Consider the following 19,877-nt stretch of genomic DNA (forward strand, 5'->3'; position numbering starts at 1 on the left):
ATGTATGTCAGAATATAAGCAAACTGAAATACAGACAGAGGATTTCTGTAACGTGGAATAGGGTGAGTGTTCTGCACAGACAAATCTGCTCTGAGCTGAGGTGCCATCTTCATGTGTAAACATTTCTGTAATACTCAATCCACCACTTACTTTGAGGGGGCTGTTTTCACAAGAAGTCAAACTGGCCATTTGGAGTAGGCGTACTACGTTGCTGGCGTAGTCTGTGCCAGAGCATCTCTAATATTTTCCCTTGTTACTTATACGTGGCTGGCCCCACATGACATTTGCCTCTTTCAGACCAGAGCATCCCTAGGGGCTGTAGTTTCAGGAGGGAAATGTGCTGGCAGGCCAGTCTGGAAGCAGGAAATGGCATAGTCCAGTGAGTTATAGTGGCATAGAATATCTGACTCTCCTTTGGTTTTTAACCACAAATATCACAGTCTAGTATATTTAATCTGTTGCAGTTTACTCGATTTTGACCTCTCTGTGATTCCAGAAGGGGAAATACTAGAGTAAATTAGGGAATCTCCTCTCTTTTCTGACCTGAAACATATGTTTCTTTGATTAGACTTAGAATGTGGCAAGAAATTCTGTACCAGCTCCCACGGCTTCCTTTTCATCTGTATAGGTTTTTTATTAATATTTAGAAAGTTTGCCTCCAGCAGTACTAAAATGTGCATCAGAGGACAACAGTTGTTTACTGTGTTTGAACTGAAGAATCTCACCCAGGAGATCTCATTCACTTGAAGTTTACATCTCTCAATCTCGACTTGCAGAAAGAGATCGATGAATAACAATTGTCATTTCAGAGTTGCACCTCTCCAATTATTTATTTGGTTGTGTGTCTTTCCAGATGTACACATAATTGGATCAGACACTAAAAACCAGATTGCAGGTTTTTAATGACAGCAAGCTCATACCTCTTTATAATGAAATAAAAAAAAAAGTAAACACAGATATCCATCTGTAAAATGATAATGACACAAGAGCTCTCCCTCCTTACCAAAACCAGTTAAAGTTAATTTATCTACTTTAAGAAACTACATTATATTCAGCAGACAGCTGACAGGTTACCCTTGGGAAGATCCATGTTTGGACATGACTCAAGATATTTTTTTTTTTTACCTCAAGCTGGCAGAGGCTACAAGTGTCACCCATACTAAAGCTGGCGAGTATTGAAGATGATGTTGAGTCTCCCTGAGAGAGTTGCATCTACATTTGCTGCTCTCAGTGCACCTTCTGGCAGCCAGTCTGAGCTGCTGACTCCAGACACTTCCAAAGCAGTGGGTGCGAAGATGTGAAAAATCAACAGCAGGGGCAAAATTTAGAAATCTCCTGTTACAGGACAGTTTGGTAGTCTGCAAGAGGGATCCACCTCTAAAAGCTGGCATGACCACTGCAAGCACGTAACACTCGTCTGCAGAGTTTTAGAATAGGAAATAATATCCCTCAGTGTTTTTAGGTAGGGAGCTGTTTTCTCAAAATGCCTTCCCTATTGGAGCATTAAGCTTTTCTGGCCTTGTATCTCCTCTTCTTGGCCACAGAAATCAGATGAAGAAAGGAAAAATTATGCTGGTATTCCTAACAAATGTTTTTTTCTTTAGGAAAAGAAATGTTTTCCCTGTTTACCATTTATAATGAATTTGTGTTTCATGTTTTCCTTTGCATCAAGGTTTCAGGTGGAAAAAAGCTTTAAAAAAAAACTAATTAAAAGATACTATGAAACAGGTTGTTCCTGCTTACAAATATAATAAGAACAACTATAAAGCATGTTTTTACTGGCTTTTTTAACAATATGTTTAAATAAAATCCATACAACCAAAACTTTAATGCTGAGAAATCTTAGCCTCAGCTCTGTGTGGAGAGGGCAGTAATGTTCAAGGAAATAATCAAATTAATGATATCTCAACTTCATGTTTTTAGGACACTTGTCAATCTTTGTCCAGAGTTCCTTTCATTAGTAGTTCTCACCTATTAAACCTTCAAAAAATGTTGGCTACAAGAATTATAGAGAGAAGGGAAGGAAGTGTTTAAATTCTGTTCATTTAAACTTTGATAGTCAATTTGTAATTTACCTTGTGCCTTGAGTAGGTGATGTGTATGAAGAGTGAGCTGATATCCAAGCAGTAATAAAAGCATTGAAGTGTGAGTATCAGCTTACAACATTGCTATGCCCACATTGTGGTGCCAAATTAAGGATAAGTCACATATAAAATATGACTTACAGTGGTTCAAATAATTCTTGAATTCCCTGTTAACTAATTACTACTACCACCATATTGTCAGACAGGTGGAGGTGTTTGGAGTCTGAGGCACCAGACTTCAGTTGTTGGTGTTAAATGTTTCATTGTTAGCAGCTGGTAAGATTGCCTATGTTGTTCATTAAACATCACTTCCAATCTGAGTGCACCCTTTGAAAACCCAGAAATAGACAAACTCTACTTTCTTGCTTTTCCTCCCAGCTTTTACAGTTTTACTTACTTAAAACTTTGATAGTATCAAGATGTGCTGTTCCCTAGTAACTGTACTTACGTTGCACTTGAATTACTGATCTCTGTGATGAGTATAGTGAGCCAGTTACCCGAAGAAAAAGAATTAGTGAAAGCATTCAAAGCATGTTAAGTTCTCCTTCTTCACTTAAATGTTAGACCAGTCCAGTTTCCTATAACATAGTGTAAATTCTTGCATCCCAGCATAACTATGGCCAATATATGACCACATCACTGATTCGGTGCAGAGCCTTCCCAATAATTCTAGTCCTGCAAAAGAGGTAAATCACTTATTGTAATGCGAGGGCATGATGGATATTCAGATAAATCATTATTCTTTCCCAAGGAGAAGGATGAAGGTGAAAATGTTTTTGAAGATTAGGGTCCATGCAGACCTCCAGACTGAGCTGGGACAAGCCTCCATTTTGCAGTTTTCCCCTGCATTTTTCCAGACTCCCTTAATGTCTCACAGTCCCTTGTGAAATCTCCCCCTCAGATGTTTGTTTTTACCACTTTGTGAGCGTGTTTTTTGCTTTCCATTACACTTGTCACTGACCTGAAATATGAAAATGTACTGAAAAAAAGGTCTTTATTCCCTGAAAATGTTTTAAGCACAAGTCTTCCTACAGCATGTATGAGGGCAAAAAGACACAGTTTTGCCTCCACTGTAATGGGATTTCCTGTTACACTGGAAGGTACTTTCTTTGGTTGAAATAGGAATACTCAGTAGCAAGCAAATACTTGTATTATTATGTCTTATCAAATATTATTCAGCTATTCCCATACCTGAAAGAAACTGGTCCTAAGGGAAACACATTCAGCTTGAATTCAGGGCATGCCTTGGGGAGGGCATAGATGGAGGAAAAAGAATCCATAATAAGTTAATCTGTCAAAAGCATCTTCTCCTGTCGTGATCCCAGTATGTCGTAACAGAGTCTGAATGGGGCCAAGAAACACCATCTATCCCTCGTTAGCCTTCACTGAGGGCAGGAATAGTATATGAACTTCTGTCTTCTTAAAACTAACCATAGCAATGATTTGTCTGGGAAGAAACAGGAAAACCCTTAAGAAAGTTTTAGAGTGAGATTAGCAGCAACTTGCTGTTCTGGTAGCTCTCTGCGTGAACAACTTTTTTCTGATCCTCTAAACTGGACTTTGCCTGAACCTCACCACCCTTTCCCCCCGTGCAGTCACTGGGCTGCACGCAGTGCTATTCTGAAACTTGGCAGTAAAATTTCAGATGCTTATTTGGCACTCTCTTTGCATCCTAAGTTCAGAACCCCCCTGCTCTGGCAGCTCAGAGGCAGTTTAATGCAATATATGCCCCTCTTTACAGGCCTTTTCTTAGTTGAAAAAAGAAACCAATAACGTAAAAAGACCAATAACGTTCTCTTCACATCTACCCCTGAGAGGATCCTCCAGAAAGAGAGTAGTGTGGAGAGCATCAGAGAAGCTGCCATCATACACTTGATTCATTTTGTATATTGCACTTGAAGATTGTGGCAATTGAGGGTTCTGAAATGCATAGGTGAGTAGAAGGAAGAGGTGAAAATCCAGAGGCTAAGGCTTTTCTTCCAAGTATTTCCACTGCCTCTCTGTGAGGGTTCTTTGGCATTCTGATTCCTGAATGCTGGGTGGTTCCACAGCCCTAGCGATGACCTCTTTGCTTTGCCCCAAATCTCTTTTCCTGAGAACAAATGCTGCAGCATTTTGTGTTGTGGAATGTGTGTCAGTAATGTAAGCAGTAAAGTTTTAGGATAAATTGTTTGTTATGAAGACATTGAAGAGAAAAAACCTATACAGTGAAGTATGTAAGTAGAGCATCTAGCAATAATTCTGCTTTGGATGTGAGAGATAATGGCCTGTGTTTCAGTGGTAATAAAAATGTTCTATTAAGTTCTCTGAACCCATTGCAATGTGATAGAAAACAGCAAATGATGAAACAGTGCTTTAAGGGGAGCTTACACATCCAGTGAGCATAAAATAAACATATTAAAATAGAAAAAAAACCCCCTGATTTCCAGTACTTATTGTTTTATCACTTCCATCATGGGTATAGGATAAAAGAAAACTCTTACTTGCTTGTTAGAAGAAGAAAGCTCCTACTTGAAGTTTTTACTTGGCAGATGTCAGTTGAAAGCTCTGCTAAGGAATATGCTGCAATGTCAAACTCTGTTGGGTAATTTTAGACAAATGTGTCATGTGTGACATGGAAATATGGCATGCTGTACATTAGTGATTTCCCAAGTGTTCGGATCAGGTAGTAATGTGCTGAGAAAGTGCTCTTTATCTCTCCACACTGTGTACTTGTATAGCAGTGGGGAAAGGCTTTTGGTAGAAATTACTTTAGTCAGAAAAAGAATCCATTTACAATATGTGCCTTCTAACATCTTTCAGACAATGCATTGTATTAAAGAGGCATTTTTTGATTAATGTTTTATAAACATTTTTCAGCATGACAGCTTAAAGTCCCTGTAAAATTGTAAATGCGTGCATAGTGCTCACTTCCATAAAGTCAAATGCCATCTCATAAAGTCTAGTTGGATCCTGTCAGTGACAGTGACACAGAATCAGTACCTTGGAGCATTAAAATTAATTTGCTTCATTTATATTACTGCAGTGATAGCTAGATGAAAAGAGTCCTATATTTAAATTATCTTAAAAATACCTTCAAATATTTTAGGGTTTTTTATTATTATTATTTTACAGTTAACTAAATGTAGTGAAGTGCAGCATAATATTTCCATGGGCCTTTTAAGAAGGTGACTACAAAATGGGAAAGTAGCAAAGGGGAAAGGGGTGGATGTGGGAGGCTATACTGTGTGCAAAGCTGGAGGAAGGATTAAATGGCTCTCAGTTGTGCAGGCTACTAAAGAAACAGTGGCTTTTGACCAAGGCTGAGACACCACAGCCTTGGAGCCAAACTGGAACACCCTGGAGCAATGGAGAGCAAAGAGGGTTTTCCTGTACAGGACTGTAAGAGCAGTCCTCTCACTCTTCCTTGCCCTGGCTGAAGGTCATGGGTACACAGTTTTTCTCTTGCTAGTTGTTCCTCAGGTTTGCAAAGTGCTCATCTGAAAGAAAGAGCTGAGTGAGGACTCAAACAGGGAGAAAAATGAAATGTACTCCGTATCTTCTCTTGGCTGCAGTGGGACTGTGATGTCAGTGCCCGCTGCCTTTAGTGGAGCTTAGTGATTTTAGTGGAAGCACCCAAAATTTACACGGCTGCAGTGACCTGAATCAAAGGTGTTGGGAAGCAAACCCGAGGAGGCTGGAAACATGGGAGTGGAGAACAGGAGGGAAGAGGAGGAAGGAAGAAAATACAAATGGAAAAAGAGCCAAAGAGCAATGAGGAAGATGAGAACATACACTGGTAGGAGAAACATAGCCAGGCAAAGGGGAAGAGGGAAATTTGGGTTAAAAATGGTCTTGTTTGAAAGGGATATCTATGGAATGATCTCTGTGTTTCCTCCCTTCTGCTACAGCTGTCTGTATTCCTGGTCAGGTGAGGTGCTGCTTTCTAATCCAGCTAGATACCACATTCCTTCTTTCTTTGGAGGAGGATGGAATACAAACCTTACTTGTGCCTGTCATGGTGTTTGGTCAGCTCTGATCCAAGAGATGGACACACATTCATGCAATAAAGCTCTTAAAAAGATTTTGGCAACTCAATAGCTTGTTAAACCCCAATTTGAGCAAAGCTGCCCAACTTGGCACCAAACCATAGAAAAAAACTTCGTCATTCAGGTCTCATGATATGTTGTGAGAGTCTTTGGCAGAGGAGTTGAATTAGGCTGCTGGAAGCCTGAAACTTCCTAAACCACAGCAGCATGAATCGGTGTTTGTGGCATGAGCCTCCAGACCATGGCAGCAATCCTAAACTTAAGGAGATGATTATCTGGAAACTGATAATGCCAGTGTTCCTCCTCCAGTGCCAATCAAGATGAAGACCCACGGAAGTCAGTCCACTTACCCTGAAATGCAGATAAGGATGATTAATGGCTCTGTGAAAACAAAATCCTTACAGGCATTGTTCTTTATACATGTGAATGCAGCCTTAATGCTCCAGATGGCAAATAATACTGGGGAGAGGGAGGAGCTGCCATGTACTTTTGAGGAAACTGAAGCCTAAAGTAGTGGTCCGGGTTTTTTAATATGTGTAACTTGATCTTGTGCAGAATTTTACTTGCCTTGGACTCAGTGTAGCTATCACGCTCCATTGGCACTGGAAGCAATATGCTATAAAAGATGAGGAAAAGAGCAGTGAACAGACCAAAATAAAGATAACCATTTTGCTTAGCACCTTCATTCCTGAAAGATTTAAACAAATTTCATTTATTCTATTAGTTCTGTCATAGCCATTCCTGCTCATGTTACTCCTGTTCCAGTCAGTGGTTTTGTTATAGCTGCTCCTAGTGCTAGTTCATAATCTCAGCTTGAACATGCATAATGGGCTAAGATTCAGCATACAACATCAGCCCAAGCATTACAATGTCACTTTTCTTCCTTTGACTGGGATTTGATTTTCATTTGGTTTGGGTTTTCTTGTTATTTTGTGTTTCGTTTCTTTCCCATGTATTTCATATATATAAGAAAAATATAGGTTTGAGATTTTCTAAGAGAAGGAGAAGTAACTATTAAAGCGTGTTTTTCCTAGTTGGATGTTTGCATGAGTTTTATATATTCGGAAAATATTAGCAGTCATACTGATGCTTTCATTTACTGCATATTGCTACTAAAAAGTTTAGACAACATTTTAAAAAATAAATAAAATCCATGCTGTTTTGTTTTAGCTTTATGATAATGTTACTGACATAAGCATTTGTGACTATACCATGCGGATCTCTGTCATGAAATATTTTCTGAGAGAGTTGCAGACTGGCTGAGTTGGAATTAAAAAATCAGAAAGTGCCTAATAACGCAACAGGGCTTTTTCAATTTCCATTGAACTATTCCTTACATGCAAAAATGATTATTATTTCTTCTTTTCCCCAGTTAGCATTTCCTGGTAAATAACAGGAACTTTAATTGCACATTTAGTAGCTTACAGGAACCTATTGTTGTGACATGTATTTAAACAAACTGTGAATTAAGAACCTCTTTCCACCCAGTGATCTAATTATATTGCCACACTAATTATAGTATTTTGTATTTATATTTGACAACTTTAATTTTCTTTTCCTAGTTTACTGAAATAGCTTTTCTCTAGAGAATTTACCTTTTAGGCTGGAATTTCTTGTCTTTTCTTTCAGAAAACGTACAGTAATCTAAAACGTGTCTCAGTCACTTTGGGTCCATTCTGTTCATGTCTCTGCCATTAGTTTTCTGTGTGATCTTAGGCTGGTCATTGTAGTGTTTCTGATTCTCTGTAGGAGCCCAGTTCAGCTTAGTAAAGTGTTTTTGGATCTGTGGATGAAATTGCACTACCAAAAAAGTAGGTACTGTCTTAAAAACATAAATATAGCAAGTTCATAGCTTGAGACTCTCATATATTTTTCTGAGATTAGAGAATAGGAAAGGACCCACAAGGGTCAAGTTGAGACTTGGAAACAGGCAATAAAACCTTTATCTGTTTGAAAAAACAGAATGATGGGCATATGAAGTAAATTATGTGTCTTGGTATAATGAAAATGCCCATTTAATTTTTATCCAAATACTATCTATTCCCAAGCCCCAGAAATTACTGTTATTAATAAGCACCCCTATGGTGTGATAGATCCATGGTGTTTTGAAGGTAATTATAATACTGAAATTAAGCATGCAAGCCCTTATTTATTTGATTTGGTCGTTTCCTGGAAATACCCCCGTAAGTAAAGGCTACTAGCATGGGGATGAGATTTTTAGTGGTGTAATGTGATGAAGCTAATAAAAATAGTTACAAGAAATGGTGCTGTGGAAACATCATGAAAGTTTCAGCAGGCCTAGTCATGTGTCAGCAATAGTGGGGCACTAGTCAAGTGGGAATATTCAACAAATAAGCTGTTTGCTCACATAGGGAGGAGGCAACTTTCATGAAGGGAAACCTGAAAGGGTGTTGAGGATGGGAATCTATCCAATATATAAAGAAAAGTTAACATGAATGTGGCAACTTTTTCTGAAACATCTGCTAATGGGGAAACGGAGGGGCATGTGGCACAAAGCTCAACTTTTTGCCACTGCTGAGAAAGGAGACAAGGCAAGACCAGGTTGGATGGGGATTTGAGCAACCTGGTCTAGTGGAAGGTTGTCCCCTTGGCAGGGGTTTTGGAACTGGATGGTCTTTAAGGTCTCTTCCAACCCGAACCGTTCTGTCATTCTGTGGGACATTCAGATGAGCTCTGTGGAAGTGCTGGTTGCAGGTTTTGCCCACACCTGCACTTTGTGGAGCATGGTAGCAAAGTTCCAAGATTTAAACAGATAATTTTGAACAATACAGTGTTCAAAGTAAACCTAATCGGTTTCATTACTGAAAAACTGAATGACATTTAATTTTACTTACCATATCATCAAGTGGGAAGATTATGCAGGGAGTTGTCTACAAAAATTAGCACTGTGGAGTGCAAATTCAAGCTCTGAGAAAAAATGGCCCATCTTTAGCTCTCAACCCTCACTTCCTTCTGCATTTGCCAGCTTCGTACTGCAGCTGCTGCCTAACTCTTCCCAGGCATGAGCACTTCTTATTGCTCACTCAGTTCACTAAACCTTTTCTGTCTCGTGCTCTCTCTCTTCTGAAACACACAGGTAGAGCAGAGACGTGAGCACTCACCTGCAGAATGCTTGACTCTGCCTTGACTGCATGAATCAGTCAAAGCAGGGAAGGCTGTCATTTGGGTGCTCACCAGCTGGCAGGGAGTGTACCAGGAAAACATGACCCTTCTCCAGTGGTGAACAGACTGAAGAAAGGTCACAAGCAAGAGTCGGGGCAGGTTGGATGGAGGACAGTCCTGCAAACACAAAACAGCACAGTGTGAGGAAGTAGTAAATAAGCAGTAGGGAACTATGCTCAGCAACTGAACAGTCATGCTATAGCAGAATGTGTTGTGTGTGAAGCCTGCAGCAGCAGTTTGACAACTATTAGCATAGTTAGAAAAGATCTTTTATGGCATTCCCTACTCCTCCCTTTCTGCCACAGAACTTTCTCTGCTGTGTATTTTTTGTGTTCATGTTCTTGCTGGTTTAGGTTGGATTTTTTAATATATCAAACTTCTGAGTCTTCATTTGGTTTCTTTTGGGTTTCTTTCTTTTTTTTTGGTGAAATGTCAATGTAACATAAAATGCTTTGCTTTTATCTGGAGCTCAAAGACAGAGCTGAGAGTCTGTCTCCTGTTTTTCTGCCTGCAGGGATTCCCATGCTGAAGATCGTATTTGCAGGTTATGAGCACCTGTCCTTAATTTCTGTCCCCTTGCTCATCTATCATCCTGCTCAGATTCTTCTTGGCAGCCTGTTGGTACCAACGATAAAATCCTGGATGGTTTCTAGGCAAAAGGTAAGAATTCCTGAATTTCATTTATAATGGAAATTGTGCTGTGGGGAAAAAAAAAATACCTGAACACAACTCCTAAACTCCTCAGGTTCCTTCTTGGTGAAGGGATTTTTCTGTTTCTTTGCTTCCCCTATGACAGTGATAGTCAGAGCAGTATCAAATTAAAAGTGCTGAACTTTATTCCCCTTTGAAAAGGGGGCTGAAAAGACTCTGAAAAAATTCAAAGCTTGAAGTTAGACCTCTACACTTAATTCAAATTAAAAATTCATGCAAATTATGAATTCAGAATATGCCCCATAAAAATGGATCCACCTTGAGCTAATTGTCACAGCTTTAGATCTCCTTTATGGAGAAGTGACAAAGAGGTGTCCACTGGAATGGGACCTGGGCAAATCAGATAAAATGAGGGCACTTTCTGAAGTGGATTGAAGTAGGATGAAAATACCTTTTAACTTGGGTCACCCTTTTGCAATAGCAAGAAGTCTACAGCAGTATAGTGCATCACATTTCATGCCAAAATTATGACATGGGATACCTTGTAGGATTATAGACTATAACCTAGAGGGTTTGGCACCAACATCACTGATTCAAATTATGCTTATTTCAGTACAAATTGAAGGCATTGATATCTGACAGCCATTCTCTGATTTATATGAAATAATTGCAGTGGTTTTAGTTGGATTCTCAGAATAGTAGTAACCACCTTGCAAAAACCCAGACAGATTTTAATGCTGTCTTTTAGTGTTCTGAGTTAATAAAGATCAAGCTGTGGCAACTGAAGCAGCCTTGACAGCCAGTTTCGGTGATGCTTCATAGTGTGGGAAGCCCAGCTTCACCAGTACCCCACATTCTCCACTTACCAGTGTAGAAATTTTATTTATAACTCTCATATTTCCAATTTTCAGCAAAACCCAACAGGCTGTCATTTTACTAGCTTCACTCCACTAAAGTAACCTTGCTAACCTGAACGCTAAAATTCTGAAAATCAGTGATTTGCATGTGTTACCCAAACTGTACGAAGCAGGAAAACTCAGTTTTCAGGAGCTGAGTTCAGAAATCAGACCTTTTTTTAGATATACTGATCTTAGCCTCCAAAAATGGAAATTTGGGAGTCAAATATCATTTATCCAACCGTCTGAAAGTCATGGGTTTTCTTTTAATCAGAAATTATCAGGAGACATTTCAGGTTGTATAAAGAAAATTCCATGCTATTCCTGCAGAAAGATAACCTAAAGTTGATTCAATGACAGAACAATCCCTGCAATGCTGACTTCTCTTCAGCTTGTCACTGCTCTCTACTGCCAAGATCAGGAGTAGAGCTGGAGTTCATCCAGACCTCCCTGATCCTCAGGGCAGTAGTGGCCTTTAGGGGCTGCTGTCAGCTGCTGCAAGTTAAAACAGCCTTTAAACAGAGCATCAGAACAGTCAACTAGCACTGGAGAGATTTACAGTTCACCAGCACTAGTTTCTTATTCATTAAGCATCAAATAAACCTCCTGTGCTAATCAGACTGTAATGCTACTGTAGAACCACTTTGGGGGATTGTTGTTCTGTTGCAGCAGTTTCTTCAGTTGGTCTTCTGTATTATTCACAAATGTTATTTTAATTACTCTTTGAAAAAAATCAATGAGGTTGGGTCTGGTACAGTTGCAATAAGTATAATAGAAGTGAATGTTTTGACTGGATAATGGTCTCCCGCTTTGAAAATAAACATGTCATCATCACCCTTGATGTTTATTTTCTACAAACACCTTGGCTTCATTTTGGCATCTCTCTTGCAGGGGGAGACGGTTATCCAGTCACAGTACTCAACTGCAGTGACATTCTTACTTAATTATGATAGTACATGTGATCTGGTTGTATGAAATTGAATTTAAATATTTAGAAGTTCATCTACACTAAGGTATTTCTAGTTTGTAGGTATGGCAGCAGAATCTGCCAAACTACAAAGTTAAAAAATTGTTTCCCCAAACAAAATGTGGAATGATGTCTCTCTCCAAAGTCTCTTGCTGAATAATATCCAAAAGACTAATCTCAAGCAGCTGGATTTCACAATAGTTAAATGCTGGTGTTTCTGAGGGGAATATAGCCTATTTATTTTTAAAGGTTTGGATTTTTTTTAAGGGTTTATATTTTGCTGGAGCGATTTTCAAGTAGTACTCACAAGCTTTGAATGTACAATATTAAAGGTTAATATCTACAATAAGAATCCCCATCAGACATCTCTCAGACTGAAAATTGCTTGTTTAGCCAACCCACTGGAGATGAGAAGTCTCGCCCTTGACAGACAAATGCCAGTTTGTCAGGGCTTTTCACCTAAAAGACTTAAGGAAAATGGAGGTCCTAAATTTTAGGAATTTGCAAATGTCACTGATTTCCCTCTCACTCAGGCCAATTCATCCTGCACAAGAAAGCACCGAGTTTTTTTGTTGCAGAGCACACCAACAGTCAGCATCCCTCAGAGTGACCACATCGGCATACAGGAGCAGCTGAAAACCTAACACCTTTTAAGCCTGTCACATTTCTCTCCTAAGTTAGAGAGGCTGCTTCCTCCAAACTGGAAGCATGATCATCTGTCATTGAGTTGAACTTCTGTCTCACACTGAATAAATAGCTTAGCTACCATAGTTGGCCAACTCTGTGGGGAAAACAGAGCTGGACCCTGCCATCAGATAAAGGCGTGGGGGTTTTCTCTTCTTCAGCAGCAGTAGACTACAGCTACAAAATCATCAGGTGTCCCCTGGCATAAGATCACCTCTGGACTGGTGGATCTTGGCTTATTCTTACCTTTTCTCAGGAAGGAAGGTATAAACATCGAGGTGCATGGCATCCACCACTGCAGCAGTGACTATCCTTTGAGCAGGCTTTGAGCCATGTGGAAGGAAGCCAGGGAACACAAAGGTGTTGGCGGAAATTTTCTTCGCACACTTTCCCTAAACGGGTCAGAAGCTCTTCTGTCTGTGCCGCAAGTAGTTTGAGCGGGCTCCAAATAGTTGCTTTCTGAAAGGCATCTGAGACCCATCTCCTCTTCCATCTCTGGTGCTATAGGCATAGCCCTTGTGGTTCCTCTGTGAAGGCTGTCTGTGTGTGTGGAGGTTGGGATGGGCTATCAGAGACAGAAACGTCATCACAGAACCCAGAGTGGCCCGTCAGCTCCATGCTGACTCCTCTCTCAGCCTCCCAGAAGTACACGCAGCATTTTGTTGCCCCTTATAAATGAAAATCTTACCTTGTGCTGTTGGTTGTCTTCTAAAAATATAAAGAGTGACTGTTTTGTTTGCTGTTCACAGGCACTGAAGTTAACCAGGCAGCCCAAAGCACCCGTGAAGGTATAATTGTGGAGATGGCCTGTGTCACAGTGAATGTATATATGTACTATACTGTACACATGGACAATTGAGACAACTGGGTTTTGTGAATGTTGCTTCAGTGCATATTTTATTTTTATATATATATATATATATATATACATATTAAAAGATACCTGTTAAGTGCCTTACAGATGCATTTTTGGCAAAAGCATTGTTTCCAGAAGCCACTGCGTTGGTTACTGCAAGAGGTTGTACAGTATTTTGGAGTCTTTAATTTTTTATTTTTCTAACCAAGTGAATGGTCATGACTGACAGCTGTTTCTTCCGTTGCCCCTGCTGTGAAGCCAAGGTGCACCAGCTGTAAGTCTCTGTTTTAAACTAGCCAAAATGACCAGAAGCCTATCCCACTGCTGGCTTACCATGGGGAAGAGCTTTCTGAAGGTTTTTTTCTGAGATTGACTTGAATTTCTGTGTGACTCTGTTACACTCCCTAGTCATATGACTGTGACATGCCTTTTTCTTCTGAGTTTGTGTATACTCAGCATGGGGCCATCCATTGGATAGAAGCTGAGAAGCATGAATCATTTGCATTTGTTGACACAGTTGTCTAGACATTCCTTCAAAGTTAATGGTTTCTCAAGAAAATTCTTTTATTTCCATTGTATGATATTGTGCCATTGTATGTCTTAAATGCCTCATAAGCTTCTTCAAAGAAATGGTCTGGTGCTTGGGTTCTGAGTGAAGTATTTGTGTTTGCAGCTAGGAGATCTTTTTGTAATTTACCCCTGAAGAAAACAGATTTTTGGTTTCCTTTTTTTCCTTTTCCTTCCCTTGGTACAATGCATGGAGACCTGCAGTGACAGAATTTAGGATGCTAATATTGAAACAGAGCCTTTATTGTAGTATGCCAAGCTGTGTTTTCTTTATTGCTGCATTGGTAATGAATAATACCTTGTGAGGACAAGAAACTTGACAATTTTTATTTTTTTTTTGGTAATTAAAAGGATCCTTAGAGTAACAGAAATGTTATCTTAGCTCATTTGACAATCAACCACAACTTTTTAAAAAATAATATTACTCTTTTTAATAAACTTATATAACAAAAGAATACAAAATACTATTTATAAGAGAAGTATTGAAGAGAAAGGAATGCAGGCACATATAGCCAGCATCTTGTCTGGATAGATTTCAGAAACGTACATAGTCCAGACTGGGAGGTGTACCCATGTGCAAAAAGTGCGCTGGCAATGGTGCATTAAAGTATTAAAAGTAATTAAAGAAATAGGTCAAACTTGGATCGATATAAATGCAGAAGTTCCACGTGTGTCATGGTTAACACTGCAGCTAATGGTGCAACTGAGTGCAAACACCTTGGAGCAGATCTTTAGCAAATATAAATTACTGTAGCTCTGATACGGCTGTAGCCGCTTACACAAGCTAAAGATCTTTTGTGTGACAATAGGCATGTGAAATTCGTATCCTCTTGCCTTAGTGAAAAAATATTGTGCTTGGTTTACCCAGTCTCTTATTTCTAGTCTGTTATTCCTGTGAAAAACAGGAAAGTAATCTGGTACCAATCCTCGGTGCTTTACCAGACGGTCAGTCTCTGTTGCCATCTATGGGGTATGCTGACAGCATCACCCCGTTCAGAATTGTCATCACCAATAAAATGACCATGTGACAAAGGTGTGGGAGGTGGCAGCATGCTGAATTCTTTCATTCCCTGGAGGGGGATCCAACTCTCCCCGCTGAGCAGGCGAGAGGGCTGAGGGACGCTGTCCAGCACCCATGTCCCCCAGGGCTGTGCTCTCTGCTCACTGGCCAGTGATGAGATGGGCAGTGGGCAGTGAGCTTGTGGATTTGATCAGTGCATCCCTAGATAGCACAGGCAGATCCACCCGTGGCAAACTGGAGAGAATAGCATGCATGTGCTTGGGCCAAATTCAAGGTTCCCCTTCCCTAAGCATGTTAAGTGGTTACTGGCTCCATATGGGAAAAAATTCCTTTGGGCCTAAAAACCCTGCTTGCAGCAGGGGACTGCTTCCAGACTCAGGACAGTTTCCTTTTGTTCTGTTTCCATAAACCCAAATTTCCATAGTATATAAAGATTCAATCCCAGTCCCACTGAAATTGATGATTCTTTCTGTTGGATATGAAAGGCAGAACAACAGGCCCAGAAAGAGTGTTCACTTCTTCAAAATATATGGGAAGAGTTCAAGCAGACGGTAACTGACTGTGGCTGTGTCAATGCTGAATAGTCAGAACACTGCAGGTACCCCTACTGAGCTACCTCTGCGTACTGAATCTCTGACTTTCAGTACATCCAGCAACTTGCTTATTTTCCACTGAACACATCCTTTGTTTTTTGTTAATTTTTTTTCCACATTTAAGAATATTTCAAACTGTTTTATGGTGTAGCTTTGTTGGAGTCTTTACAAAGTCCTTTTTGATTGCTCAGAGCAGCCTGAATATTGTGTATGAGCGTTGGAGGTGTTGGTCTAAAGGGAATATAAAGCAAAACTGAAATATGTATTTTAAATCCATACTTAATGAAACTTAATTATGCACATCAATTTTGTTATGTTTAAAGACTGTTGGGATGTTTGTTTTATGACTTGTTATATGTCTTTAATAAACAGAATGGTTTTGAATTTAATTTTGTTAATAGGAAAACAAGATAAAATTACTGATCCTCTAGGTCAAATTTTACCTCTGTTATCTATGTTTAATTCTTTTCTGGGTGAGCTTTTAAACTGTTGCCTTGTTTAAAAAAAAAAAAAAAAATCCATGAACCGTATGGAAATATTTTATGAACTTGGGGAAAGAAAGTCCTCAGAATACTGCCAGTTGTCATCAACTGAAAATTAATTCATTGAACCCAAACAATTTTTCAGGAAAGAATTAGAACAGTTCTGAAGTATTTTCCACTTCTTGACTTTAAATTTAACCATTATTAAACATAATCAGGCAAAACGAGAGCTTTGCCCATGTTAAAACATGAGGATTTTCTTGAGCATCAACATTTCTTATTTCTGCATCTCTATAATCCCATCTAATGATAGCAGAGGTAAAAAAACCCACCCAAACAAGAAAACAGCACTTCAGAGGTCACAGGGAATGTTAGCACTTTGTGTTGAATTACTCAAACATGTTATTTCCCTCTTTTGTGCGCTAAATTGAAAAGCTTCTGATGACTCGAGTAATTTATCTTACCAAGATAAATAATTTTTAATGTACTTAAAATCAAAAGTGTGGCTGTGTTTTTTCTTATAGATCCTCTAGTTAGTGTGAATAGGTTATATGACAGAAAGGCAGTCTCAGCAGAAGCTACACAGTTGTGCTTGATCACAGAGCAGAAGGAGAGTAATCCAGCATCTTGGGTTTACGGAAGTAGTCCCCTATGTTACTCTGGCAGTCGGGGAAAAAGGAGCTGTTAGTTTTATTTGTGTATGGTTTTCTGTGGAAATATCTTGACAGCAGGAGGTTAGAAGGCAAGATGAAATATGGTCTGTATGCAAGCACATTGATTTATGTGCAAGTGCATACGTGCATAAGAGATGAACAGTTATATATGTAGAAATGACTAGAAAGGACCAAGTCCCTGGCATACATTTTTTTACAAGACTGCATATGGAGAAAGAGCTACTTTTTTTTGATGTTATTCTGCCATTAAAAGTAAAATTTCAGACACTGAATTGTGTTTTGTGTTGAATCATAATCTCATACAGAAGCTTTACCGCAGACAATCGCAGCTTTGTATTTGTAAACTAGACTATTTTGCACTTAAATAGATGTTAATGCATTTGGGAATTACAGCACAGTAAAGGGCTAAATCACAGTTTCTCCATTTTGTTATAATCCAAAAGCATTTTTATTACTATTATTATAAAGTGCCAGAAACACAGGCAGTCCCTCGCAAACACGTTAAATAGACAAGAGAGTAAATTCTGCCCTTGGTTACACTTGTACATCTCCAGTGCAAGGTTGTTAAGCTGCAGAGCGGTCTCCCCAGGGAAGCTGTTTGAAGAGCCCTGCCATTGTTCTAACAAAGCTCAGGGATAATATAACACATGATGAGAGTAAATGAAGAGTACTTTACTTTAGATTTGGTGGCCTGCCCTCTCCAGCATCTTGCAAATGAATCTCTATTTCTGGCTGCCTATTTCCATGGATAGCCCCAGTCTCCCAAGCATCCTGTCAGGACAGTGTCAGACAAGGGACGTTGTTTCTTCTTCGCCATTTTCTTGCTTCAACCACGTTATCCCTTGTGATAATTAGACCGTGCCTTCTTTGAGGAGGCATTTTGACTTCAACTCTTCAAAGTTTACATGAATAGTTCCTGTAAAATTCTCATTCAACAGAGGGCACCCTGCAGGATGGTAAGTAGTCTTCTGCAGTCACATGGACAAGGACTTACCGATGGCTTTAGCTGTGAAGGACAAGAGAAAGCAAGAGAAAGGAATGCTGAGAAGTGCAGGTGTGAGGCGTTGCTCTGGGCAGGTCTGCTTCCTGCTGGAATCTAGGTGTAGCAGAGGTCATGGAAGCAGCCATGAATTGTTCTCTTGAGAGAAGGGTGGAGAGTGAGATCTTCAGTGAGAAGTGAAATAAGATTTGTTGGTGATCAAAGGACAAGAGAGATGTGTATGTTGGAAACAACTGGTGCCAATGAGGTCTCTCGGCTCCTCCCCTAAGCAAATTGCAGTCTTGGTGGAATATCAGCTTCTCAGTCCATCAAATTGCAGTAGTCAAGTCTGGAGCTGATGGGAGCATGAGTCACCACTTAATTTGCTCATCAGTGGAGGCCAAGTTTTCGAAATGTTTTTAGATGCATTTCCACAGAGATTTCTGCGAGCCAGTGACCTCTAGAGTGACAAGAAAATGAGCAATAGCTGCTGCTGAATCAGCCTCTGCTCCCTGCCACTTACCCTACTGACCACAGTTTTGGGCAGGGAGGGAAGGTAAATCAAAGGCCTTTGGAATTGCTATGCAGAAAAGAGCCCTGCTGAGCTGATCCCAACGCCTGGATTTGTTGAGAAACAAAATAACCTGTGAATTCTTAAACTGTCTGGTGGGTTCAAATGAACCCTAACTGTGTAGCTTGCCCCGACCAGAAGCAGGCATGAGATTAGAAATTGGTTGTGATCCCTGCTCACGGAGGCAGCCAACACCCAGCAGCTGTAGCACACAGAAGAGGCCACGAATCTCCTGAGGATCCTGTGCTGGTGCGTATTTGTTGTCCACTCTTTACCTGTGTTCGAAATTGCCACCTGGAGCAACCATTTTTCACCCAGTTATGAGGAAGGAAAAGAGCATCTCCGTGGTTTCCTCTGTGGGTGGGCTCCATTTGATATAATAGTCACAAAATCAAAGTCTTGCAGATGTTAGCATGGTGGGGTTGGTTCATCTCTGTAAGAGAAAACTTAGTATTTGTGGTCAGTTTTCTTATGAAGCAATTCAAAATTCTAAGGGCAATCAGCTGCCTTGAAAGGGAAGAAAATGACCTTCCTTGAAGGAATAACAATTTCATTGATAGGATTAAAAAAATTATGGAGGTCATGTGAGAGCTGGCCTTTTGCCAAAATAAATGCAGGAAATAAAATTTGAGACCCTGTGACAATAACTGGGTATGAAATTCTATTGACAAAAGCTTTTGCAGTTCTGTACTCCCTCTGTTTCTTAGCACTGTGACTGCAGTCCTTCCCTGTTGGTGTCCTTTGTCTGCCGCACTGCCCATCCCCAAGATGTTACAAAATTATTTTATTTCCTGGTGCCTTCCCTGTGCAGTTTTACCACTTCTTGTCAACACTGTTTGATGAAACACGTGATAAAATGTCTTTTTACCTATCATCAATCTAAATCCCCCCCTTTTTTTTTTGACTTCTCCCAGTTAGCTGTCCCTAACTGAACCTCCTTGTGTCTCACCAAGATGATGCTCTCATCTGCTCTCTGAGCTCTTAGAGACTCCATCCTGTAGCCAAGAAACCAGGGCAGCTTTCCAAGATGCTGCTTGGGGAAGCAGAACTCGGCTTTTTGTGCTGACACTGAAGAACAGGAACTTTACCCATGCAAATTATGGTTCCTGTGTTCTTCATTAGGACTCACAGCTCCCGTGGAAGGAAACACCCGCATGCACATGGGCCTGCAGCTCACTGCTGTATCCATTGTAGTCACTGTCAGTCCTTTGGGCGATCCCATACAATTGTTGATACGTTTTGCCAAGTTCTCCAGCAAATTCTTGCTTGTTCTGTTTCATAATATTGTTTTAAATTGGAGACATTTTGGGAGAACCTCTATTTTTCTGTATAAAAATTGCAAAAACCAATTTTTTTTTCATCTATTTTAGGTCGCTTTTTGTCTGAAAAATTAACTGTAATTTCCAAGTAGTGGCTCAGCACTAAAAAAGATGCATGTACTCTATTTGCCTCACACATTCACTCTGCCCCTTCCCCAAACCATACACTCTTTCAAGTACCTCACAGTGAGTTGCCTAAAGCCCTTTTTAGAAAACAGCTACAACATCTGTTTAGGTCCAATTCTCTGATAAATAAAATATATCCCAGAGGCATAATAGCATACTAAAATAAGAGCATGACACAATTTCAGCCAGCTAATAT

The 19,877-nt window shown here is 39.9% G+C and overlaps 1 protein-coding gene across 3 annotated transcripts in view; it reads left to right on the plus strand.

Moving 5' to 3' along the window:
- SLC10A7 (solute carrier family 10 member 7) overlaps positions 1-16,958 on the plus strand; it is a 146,012-nt gene extending 129,054 nt beyond the window's left edge. For all 3 annotated transcript variants that reach the window (XM_032686610.1, XM_032686613.1, XM_032686612.1), the window contains 2 exons: positions 9,810-9,955; positions 13,243-16,958. In XM_032686610.1, the coding sequence (XP_032542501.1) occupies positions 9,810-9,955; positions 13,243-13,287 (191 nt within the window). In that variant the 3' untranslated portion in view covers positions 13,288-16,958. The remainder of the gene's footprint in view (positions 1-9,809; positions 9,956-13,242) is intronic.
- The last annotated feature ends 2,919 nt before the right edge of the window (positions 16,959-19,877 follow it).

The sequence above is a fragment of the Chiroxiphia lanceolata genome, chromosome 4, assembly GCF_009829145.1.
Source record: "Chiroxiphia lanceolata isolate bChiLan1 chromosome 4, bChiLan1.pri, whole genome shotgun sequence".
Lineage (NCBI taxonomy): Eukaryota > Metazoa > Chordata > Aves > Passeriformes > Pipridae > Chiroxiphia > Chiroxiphia lanceolata.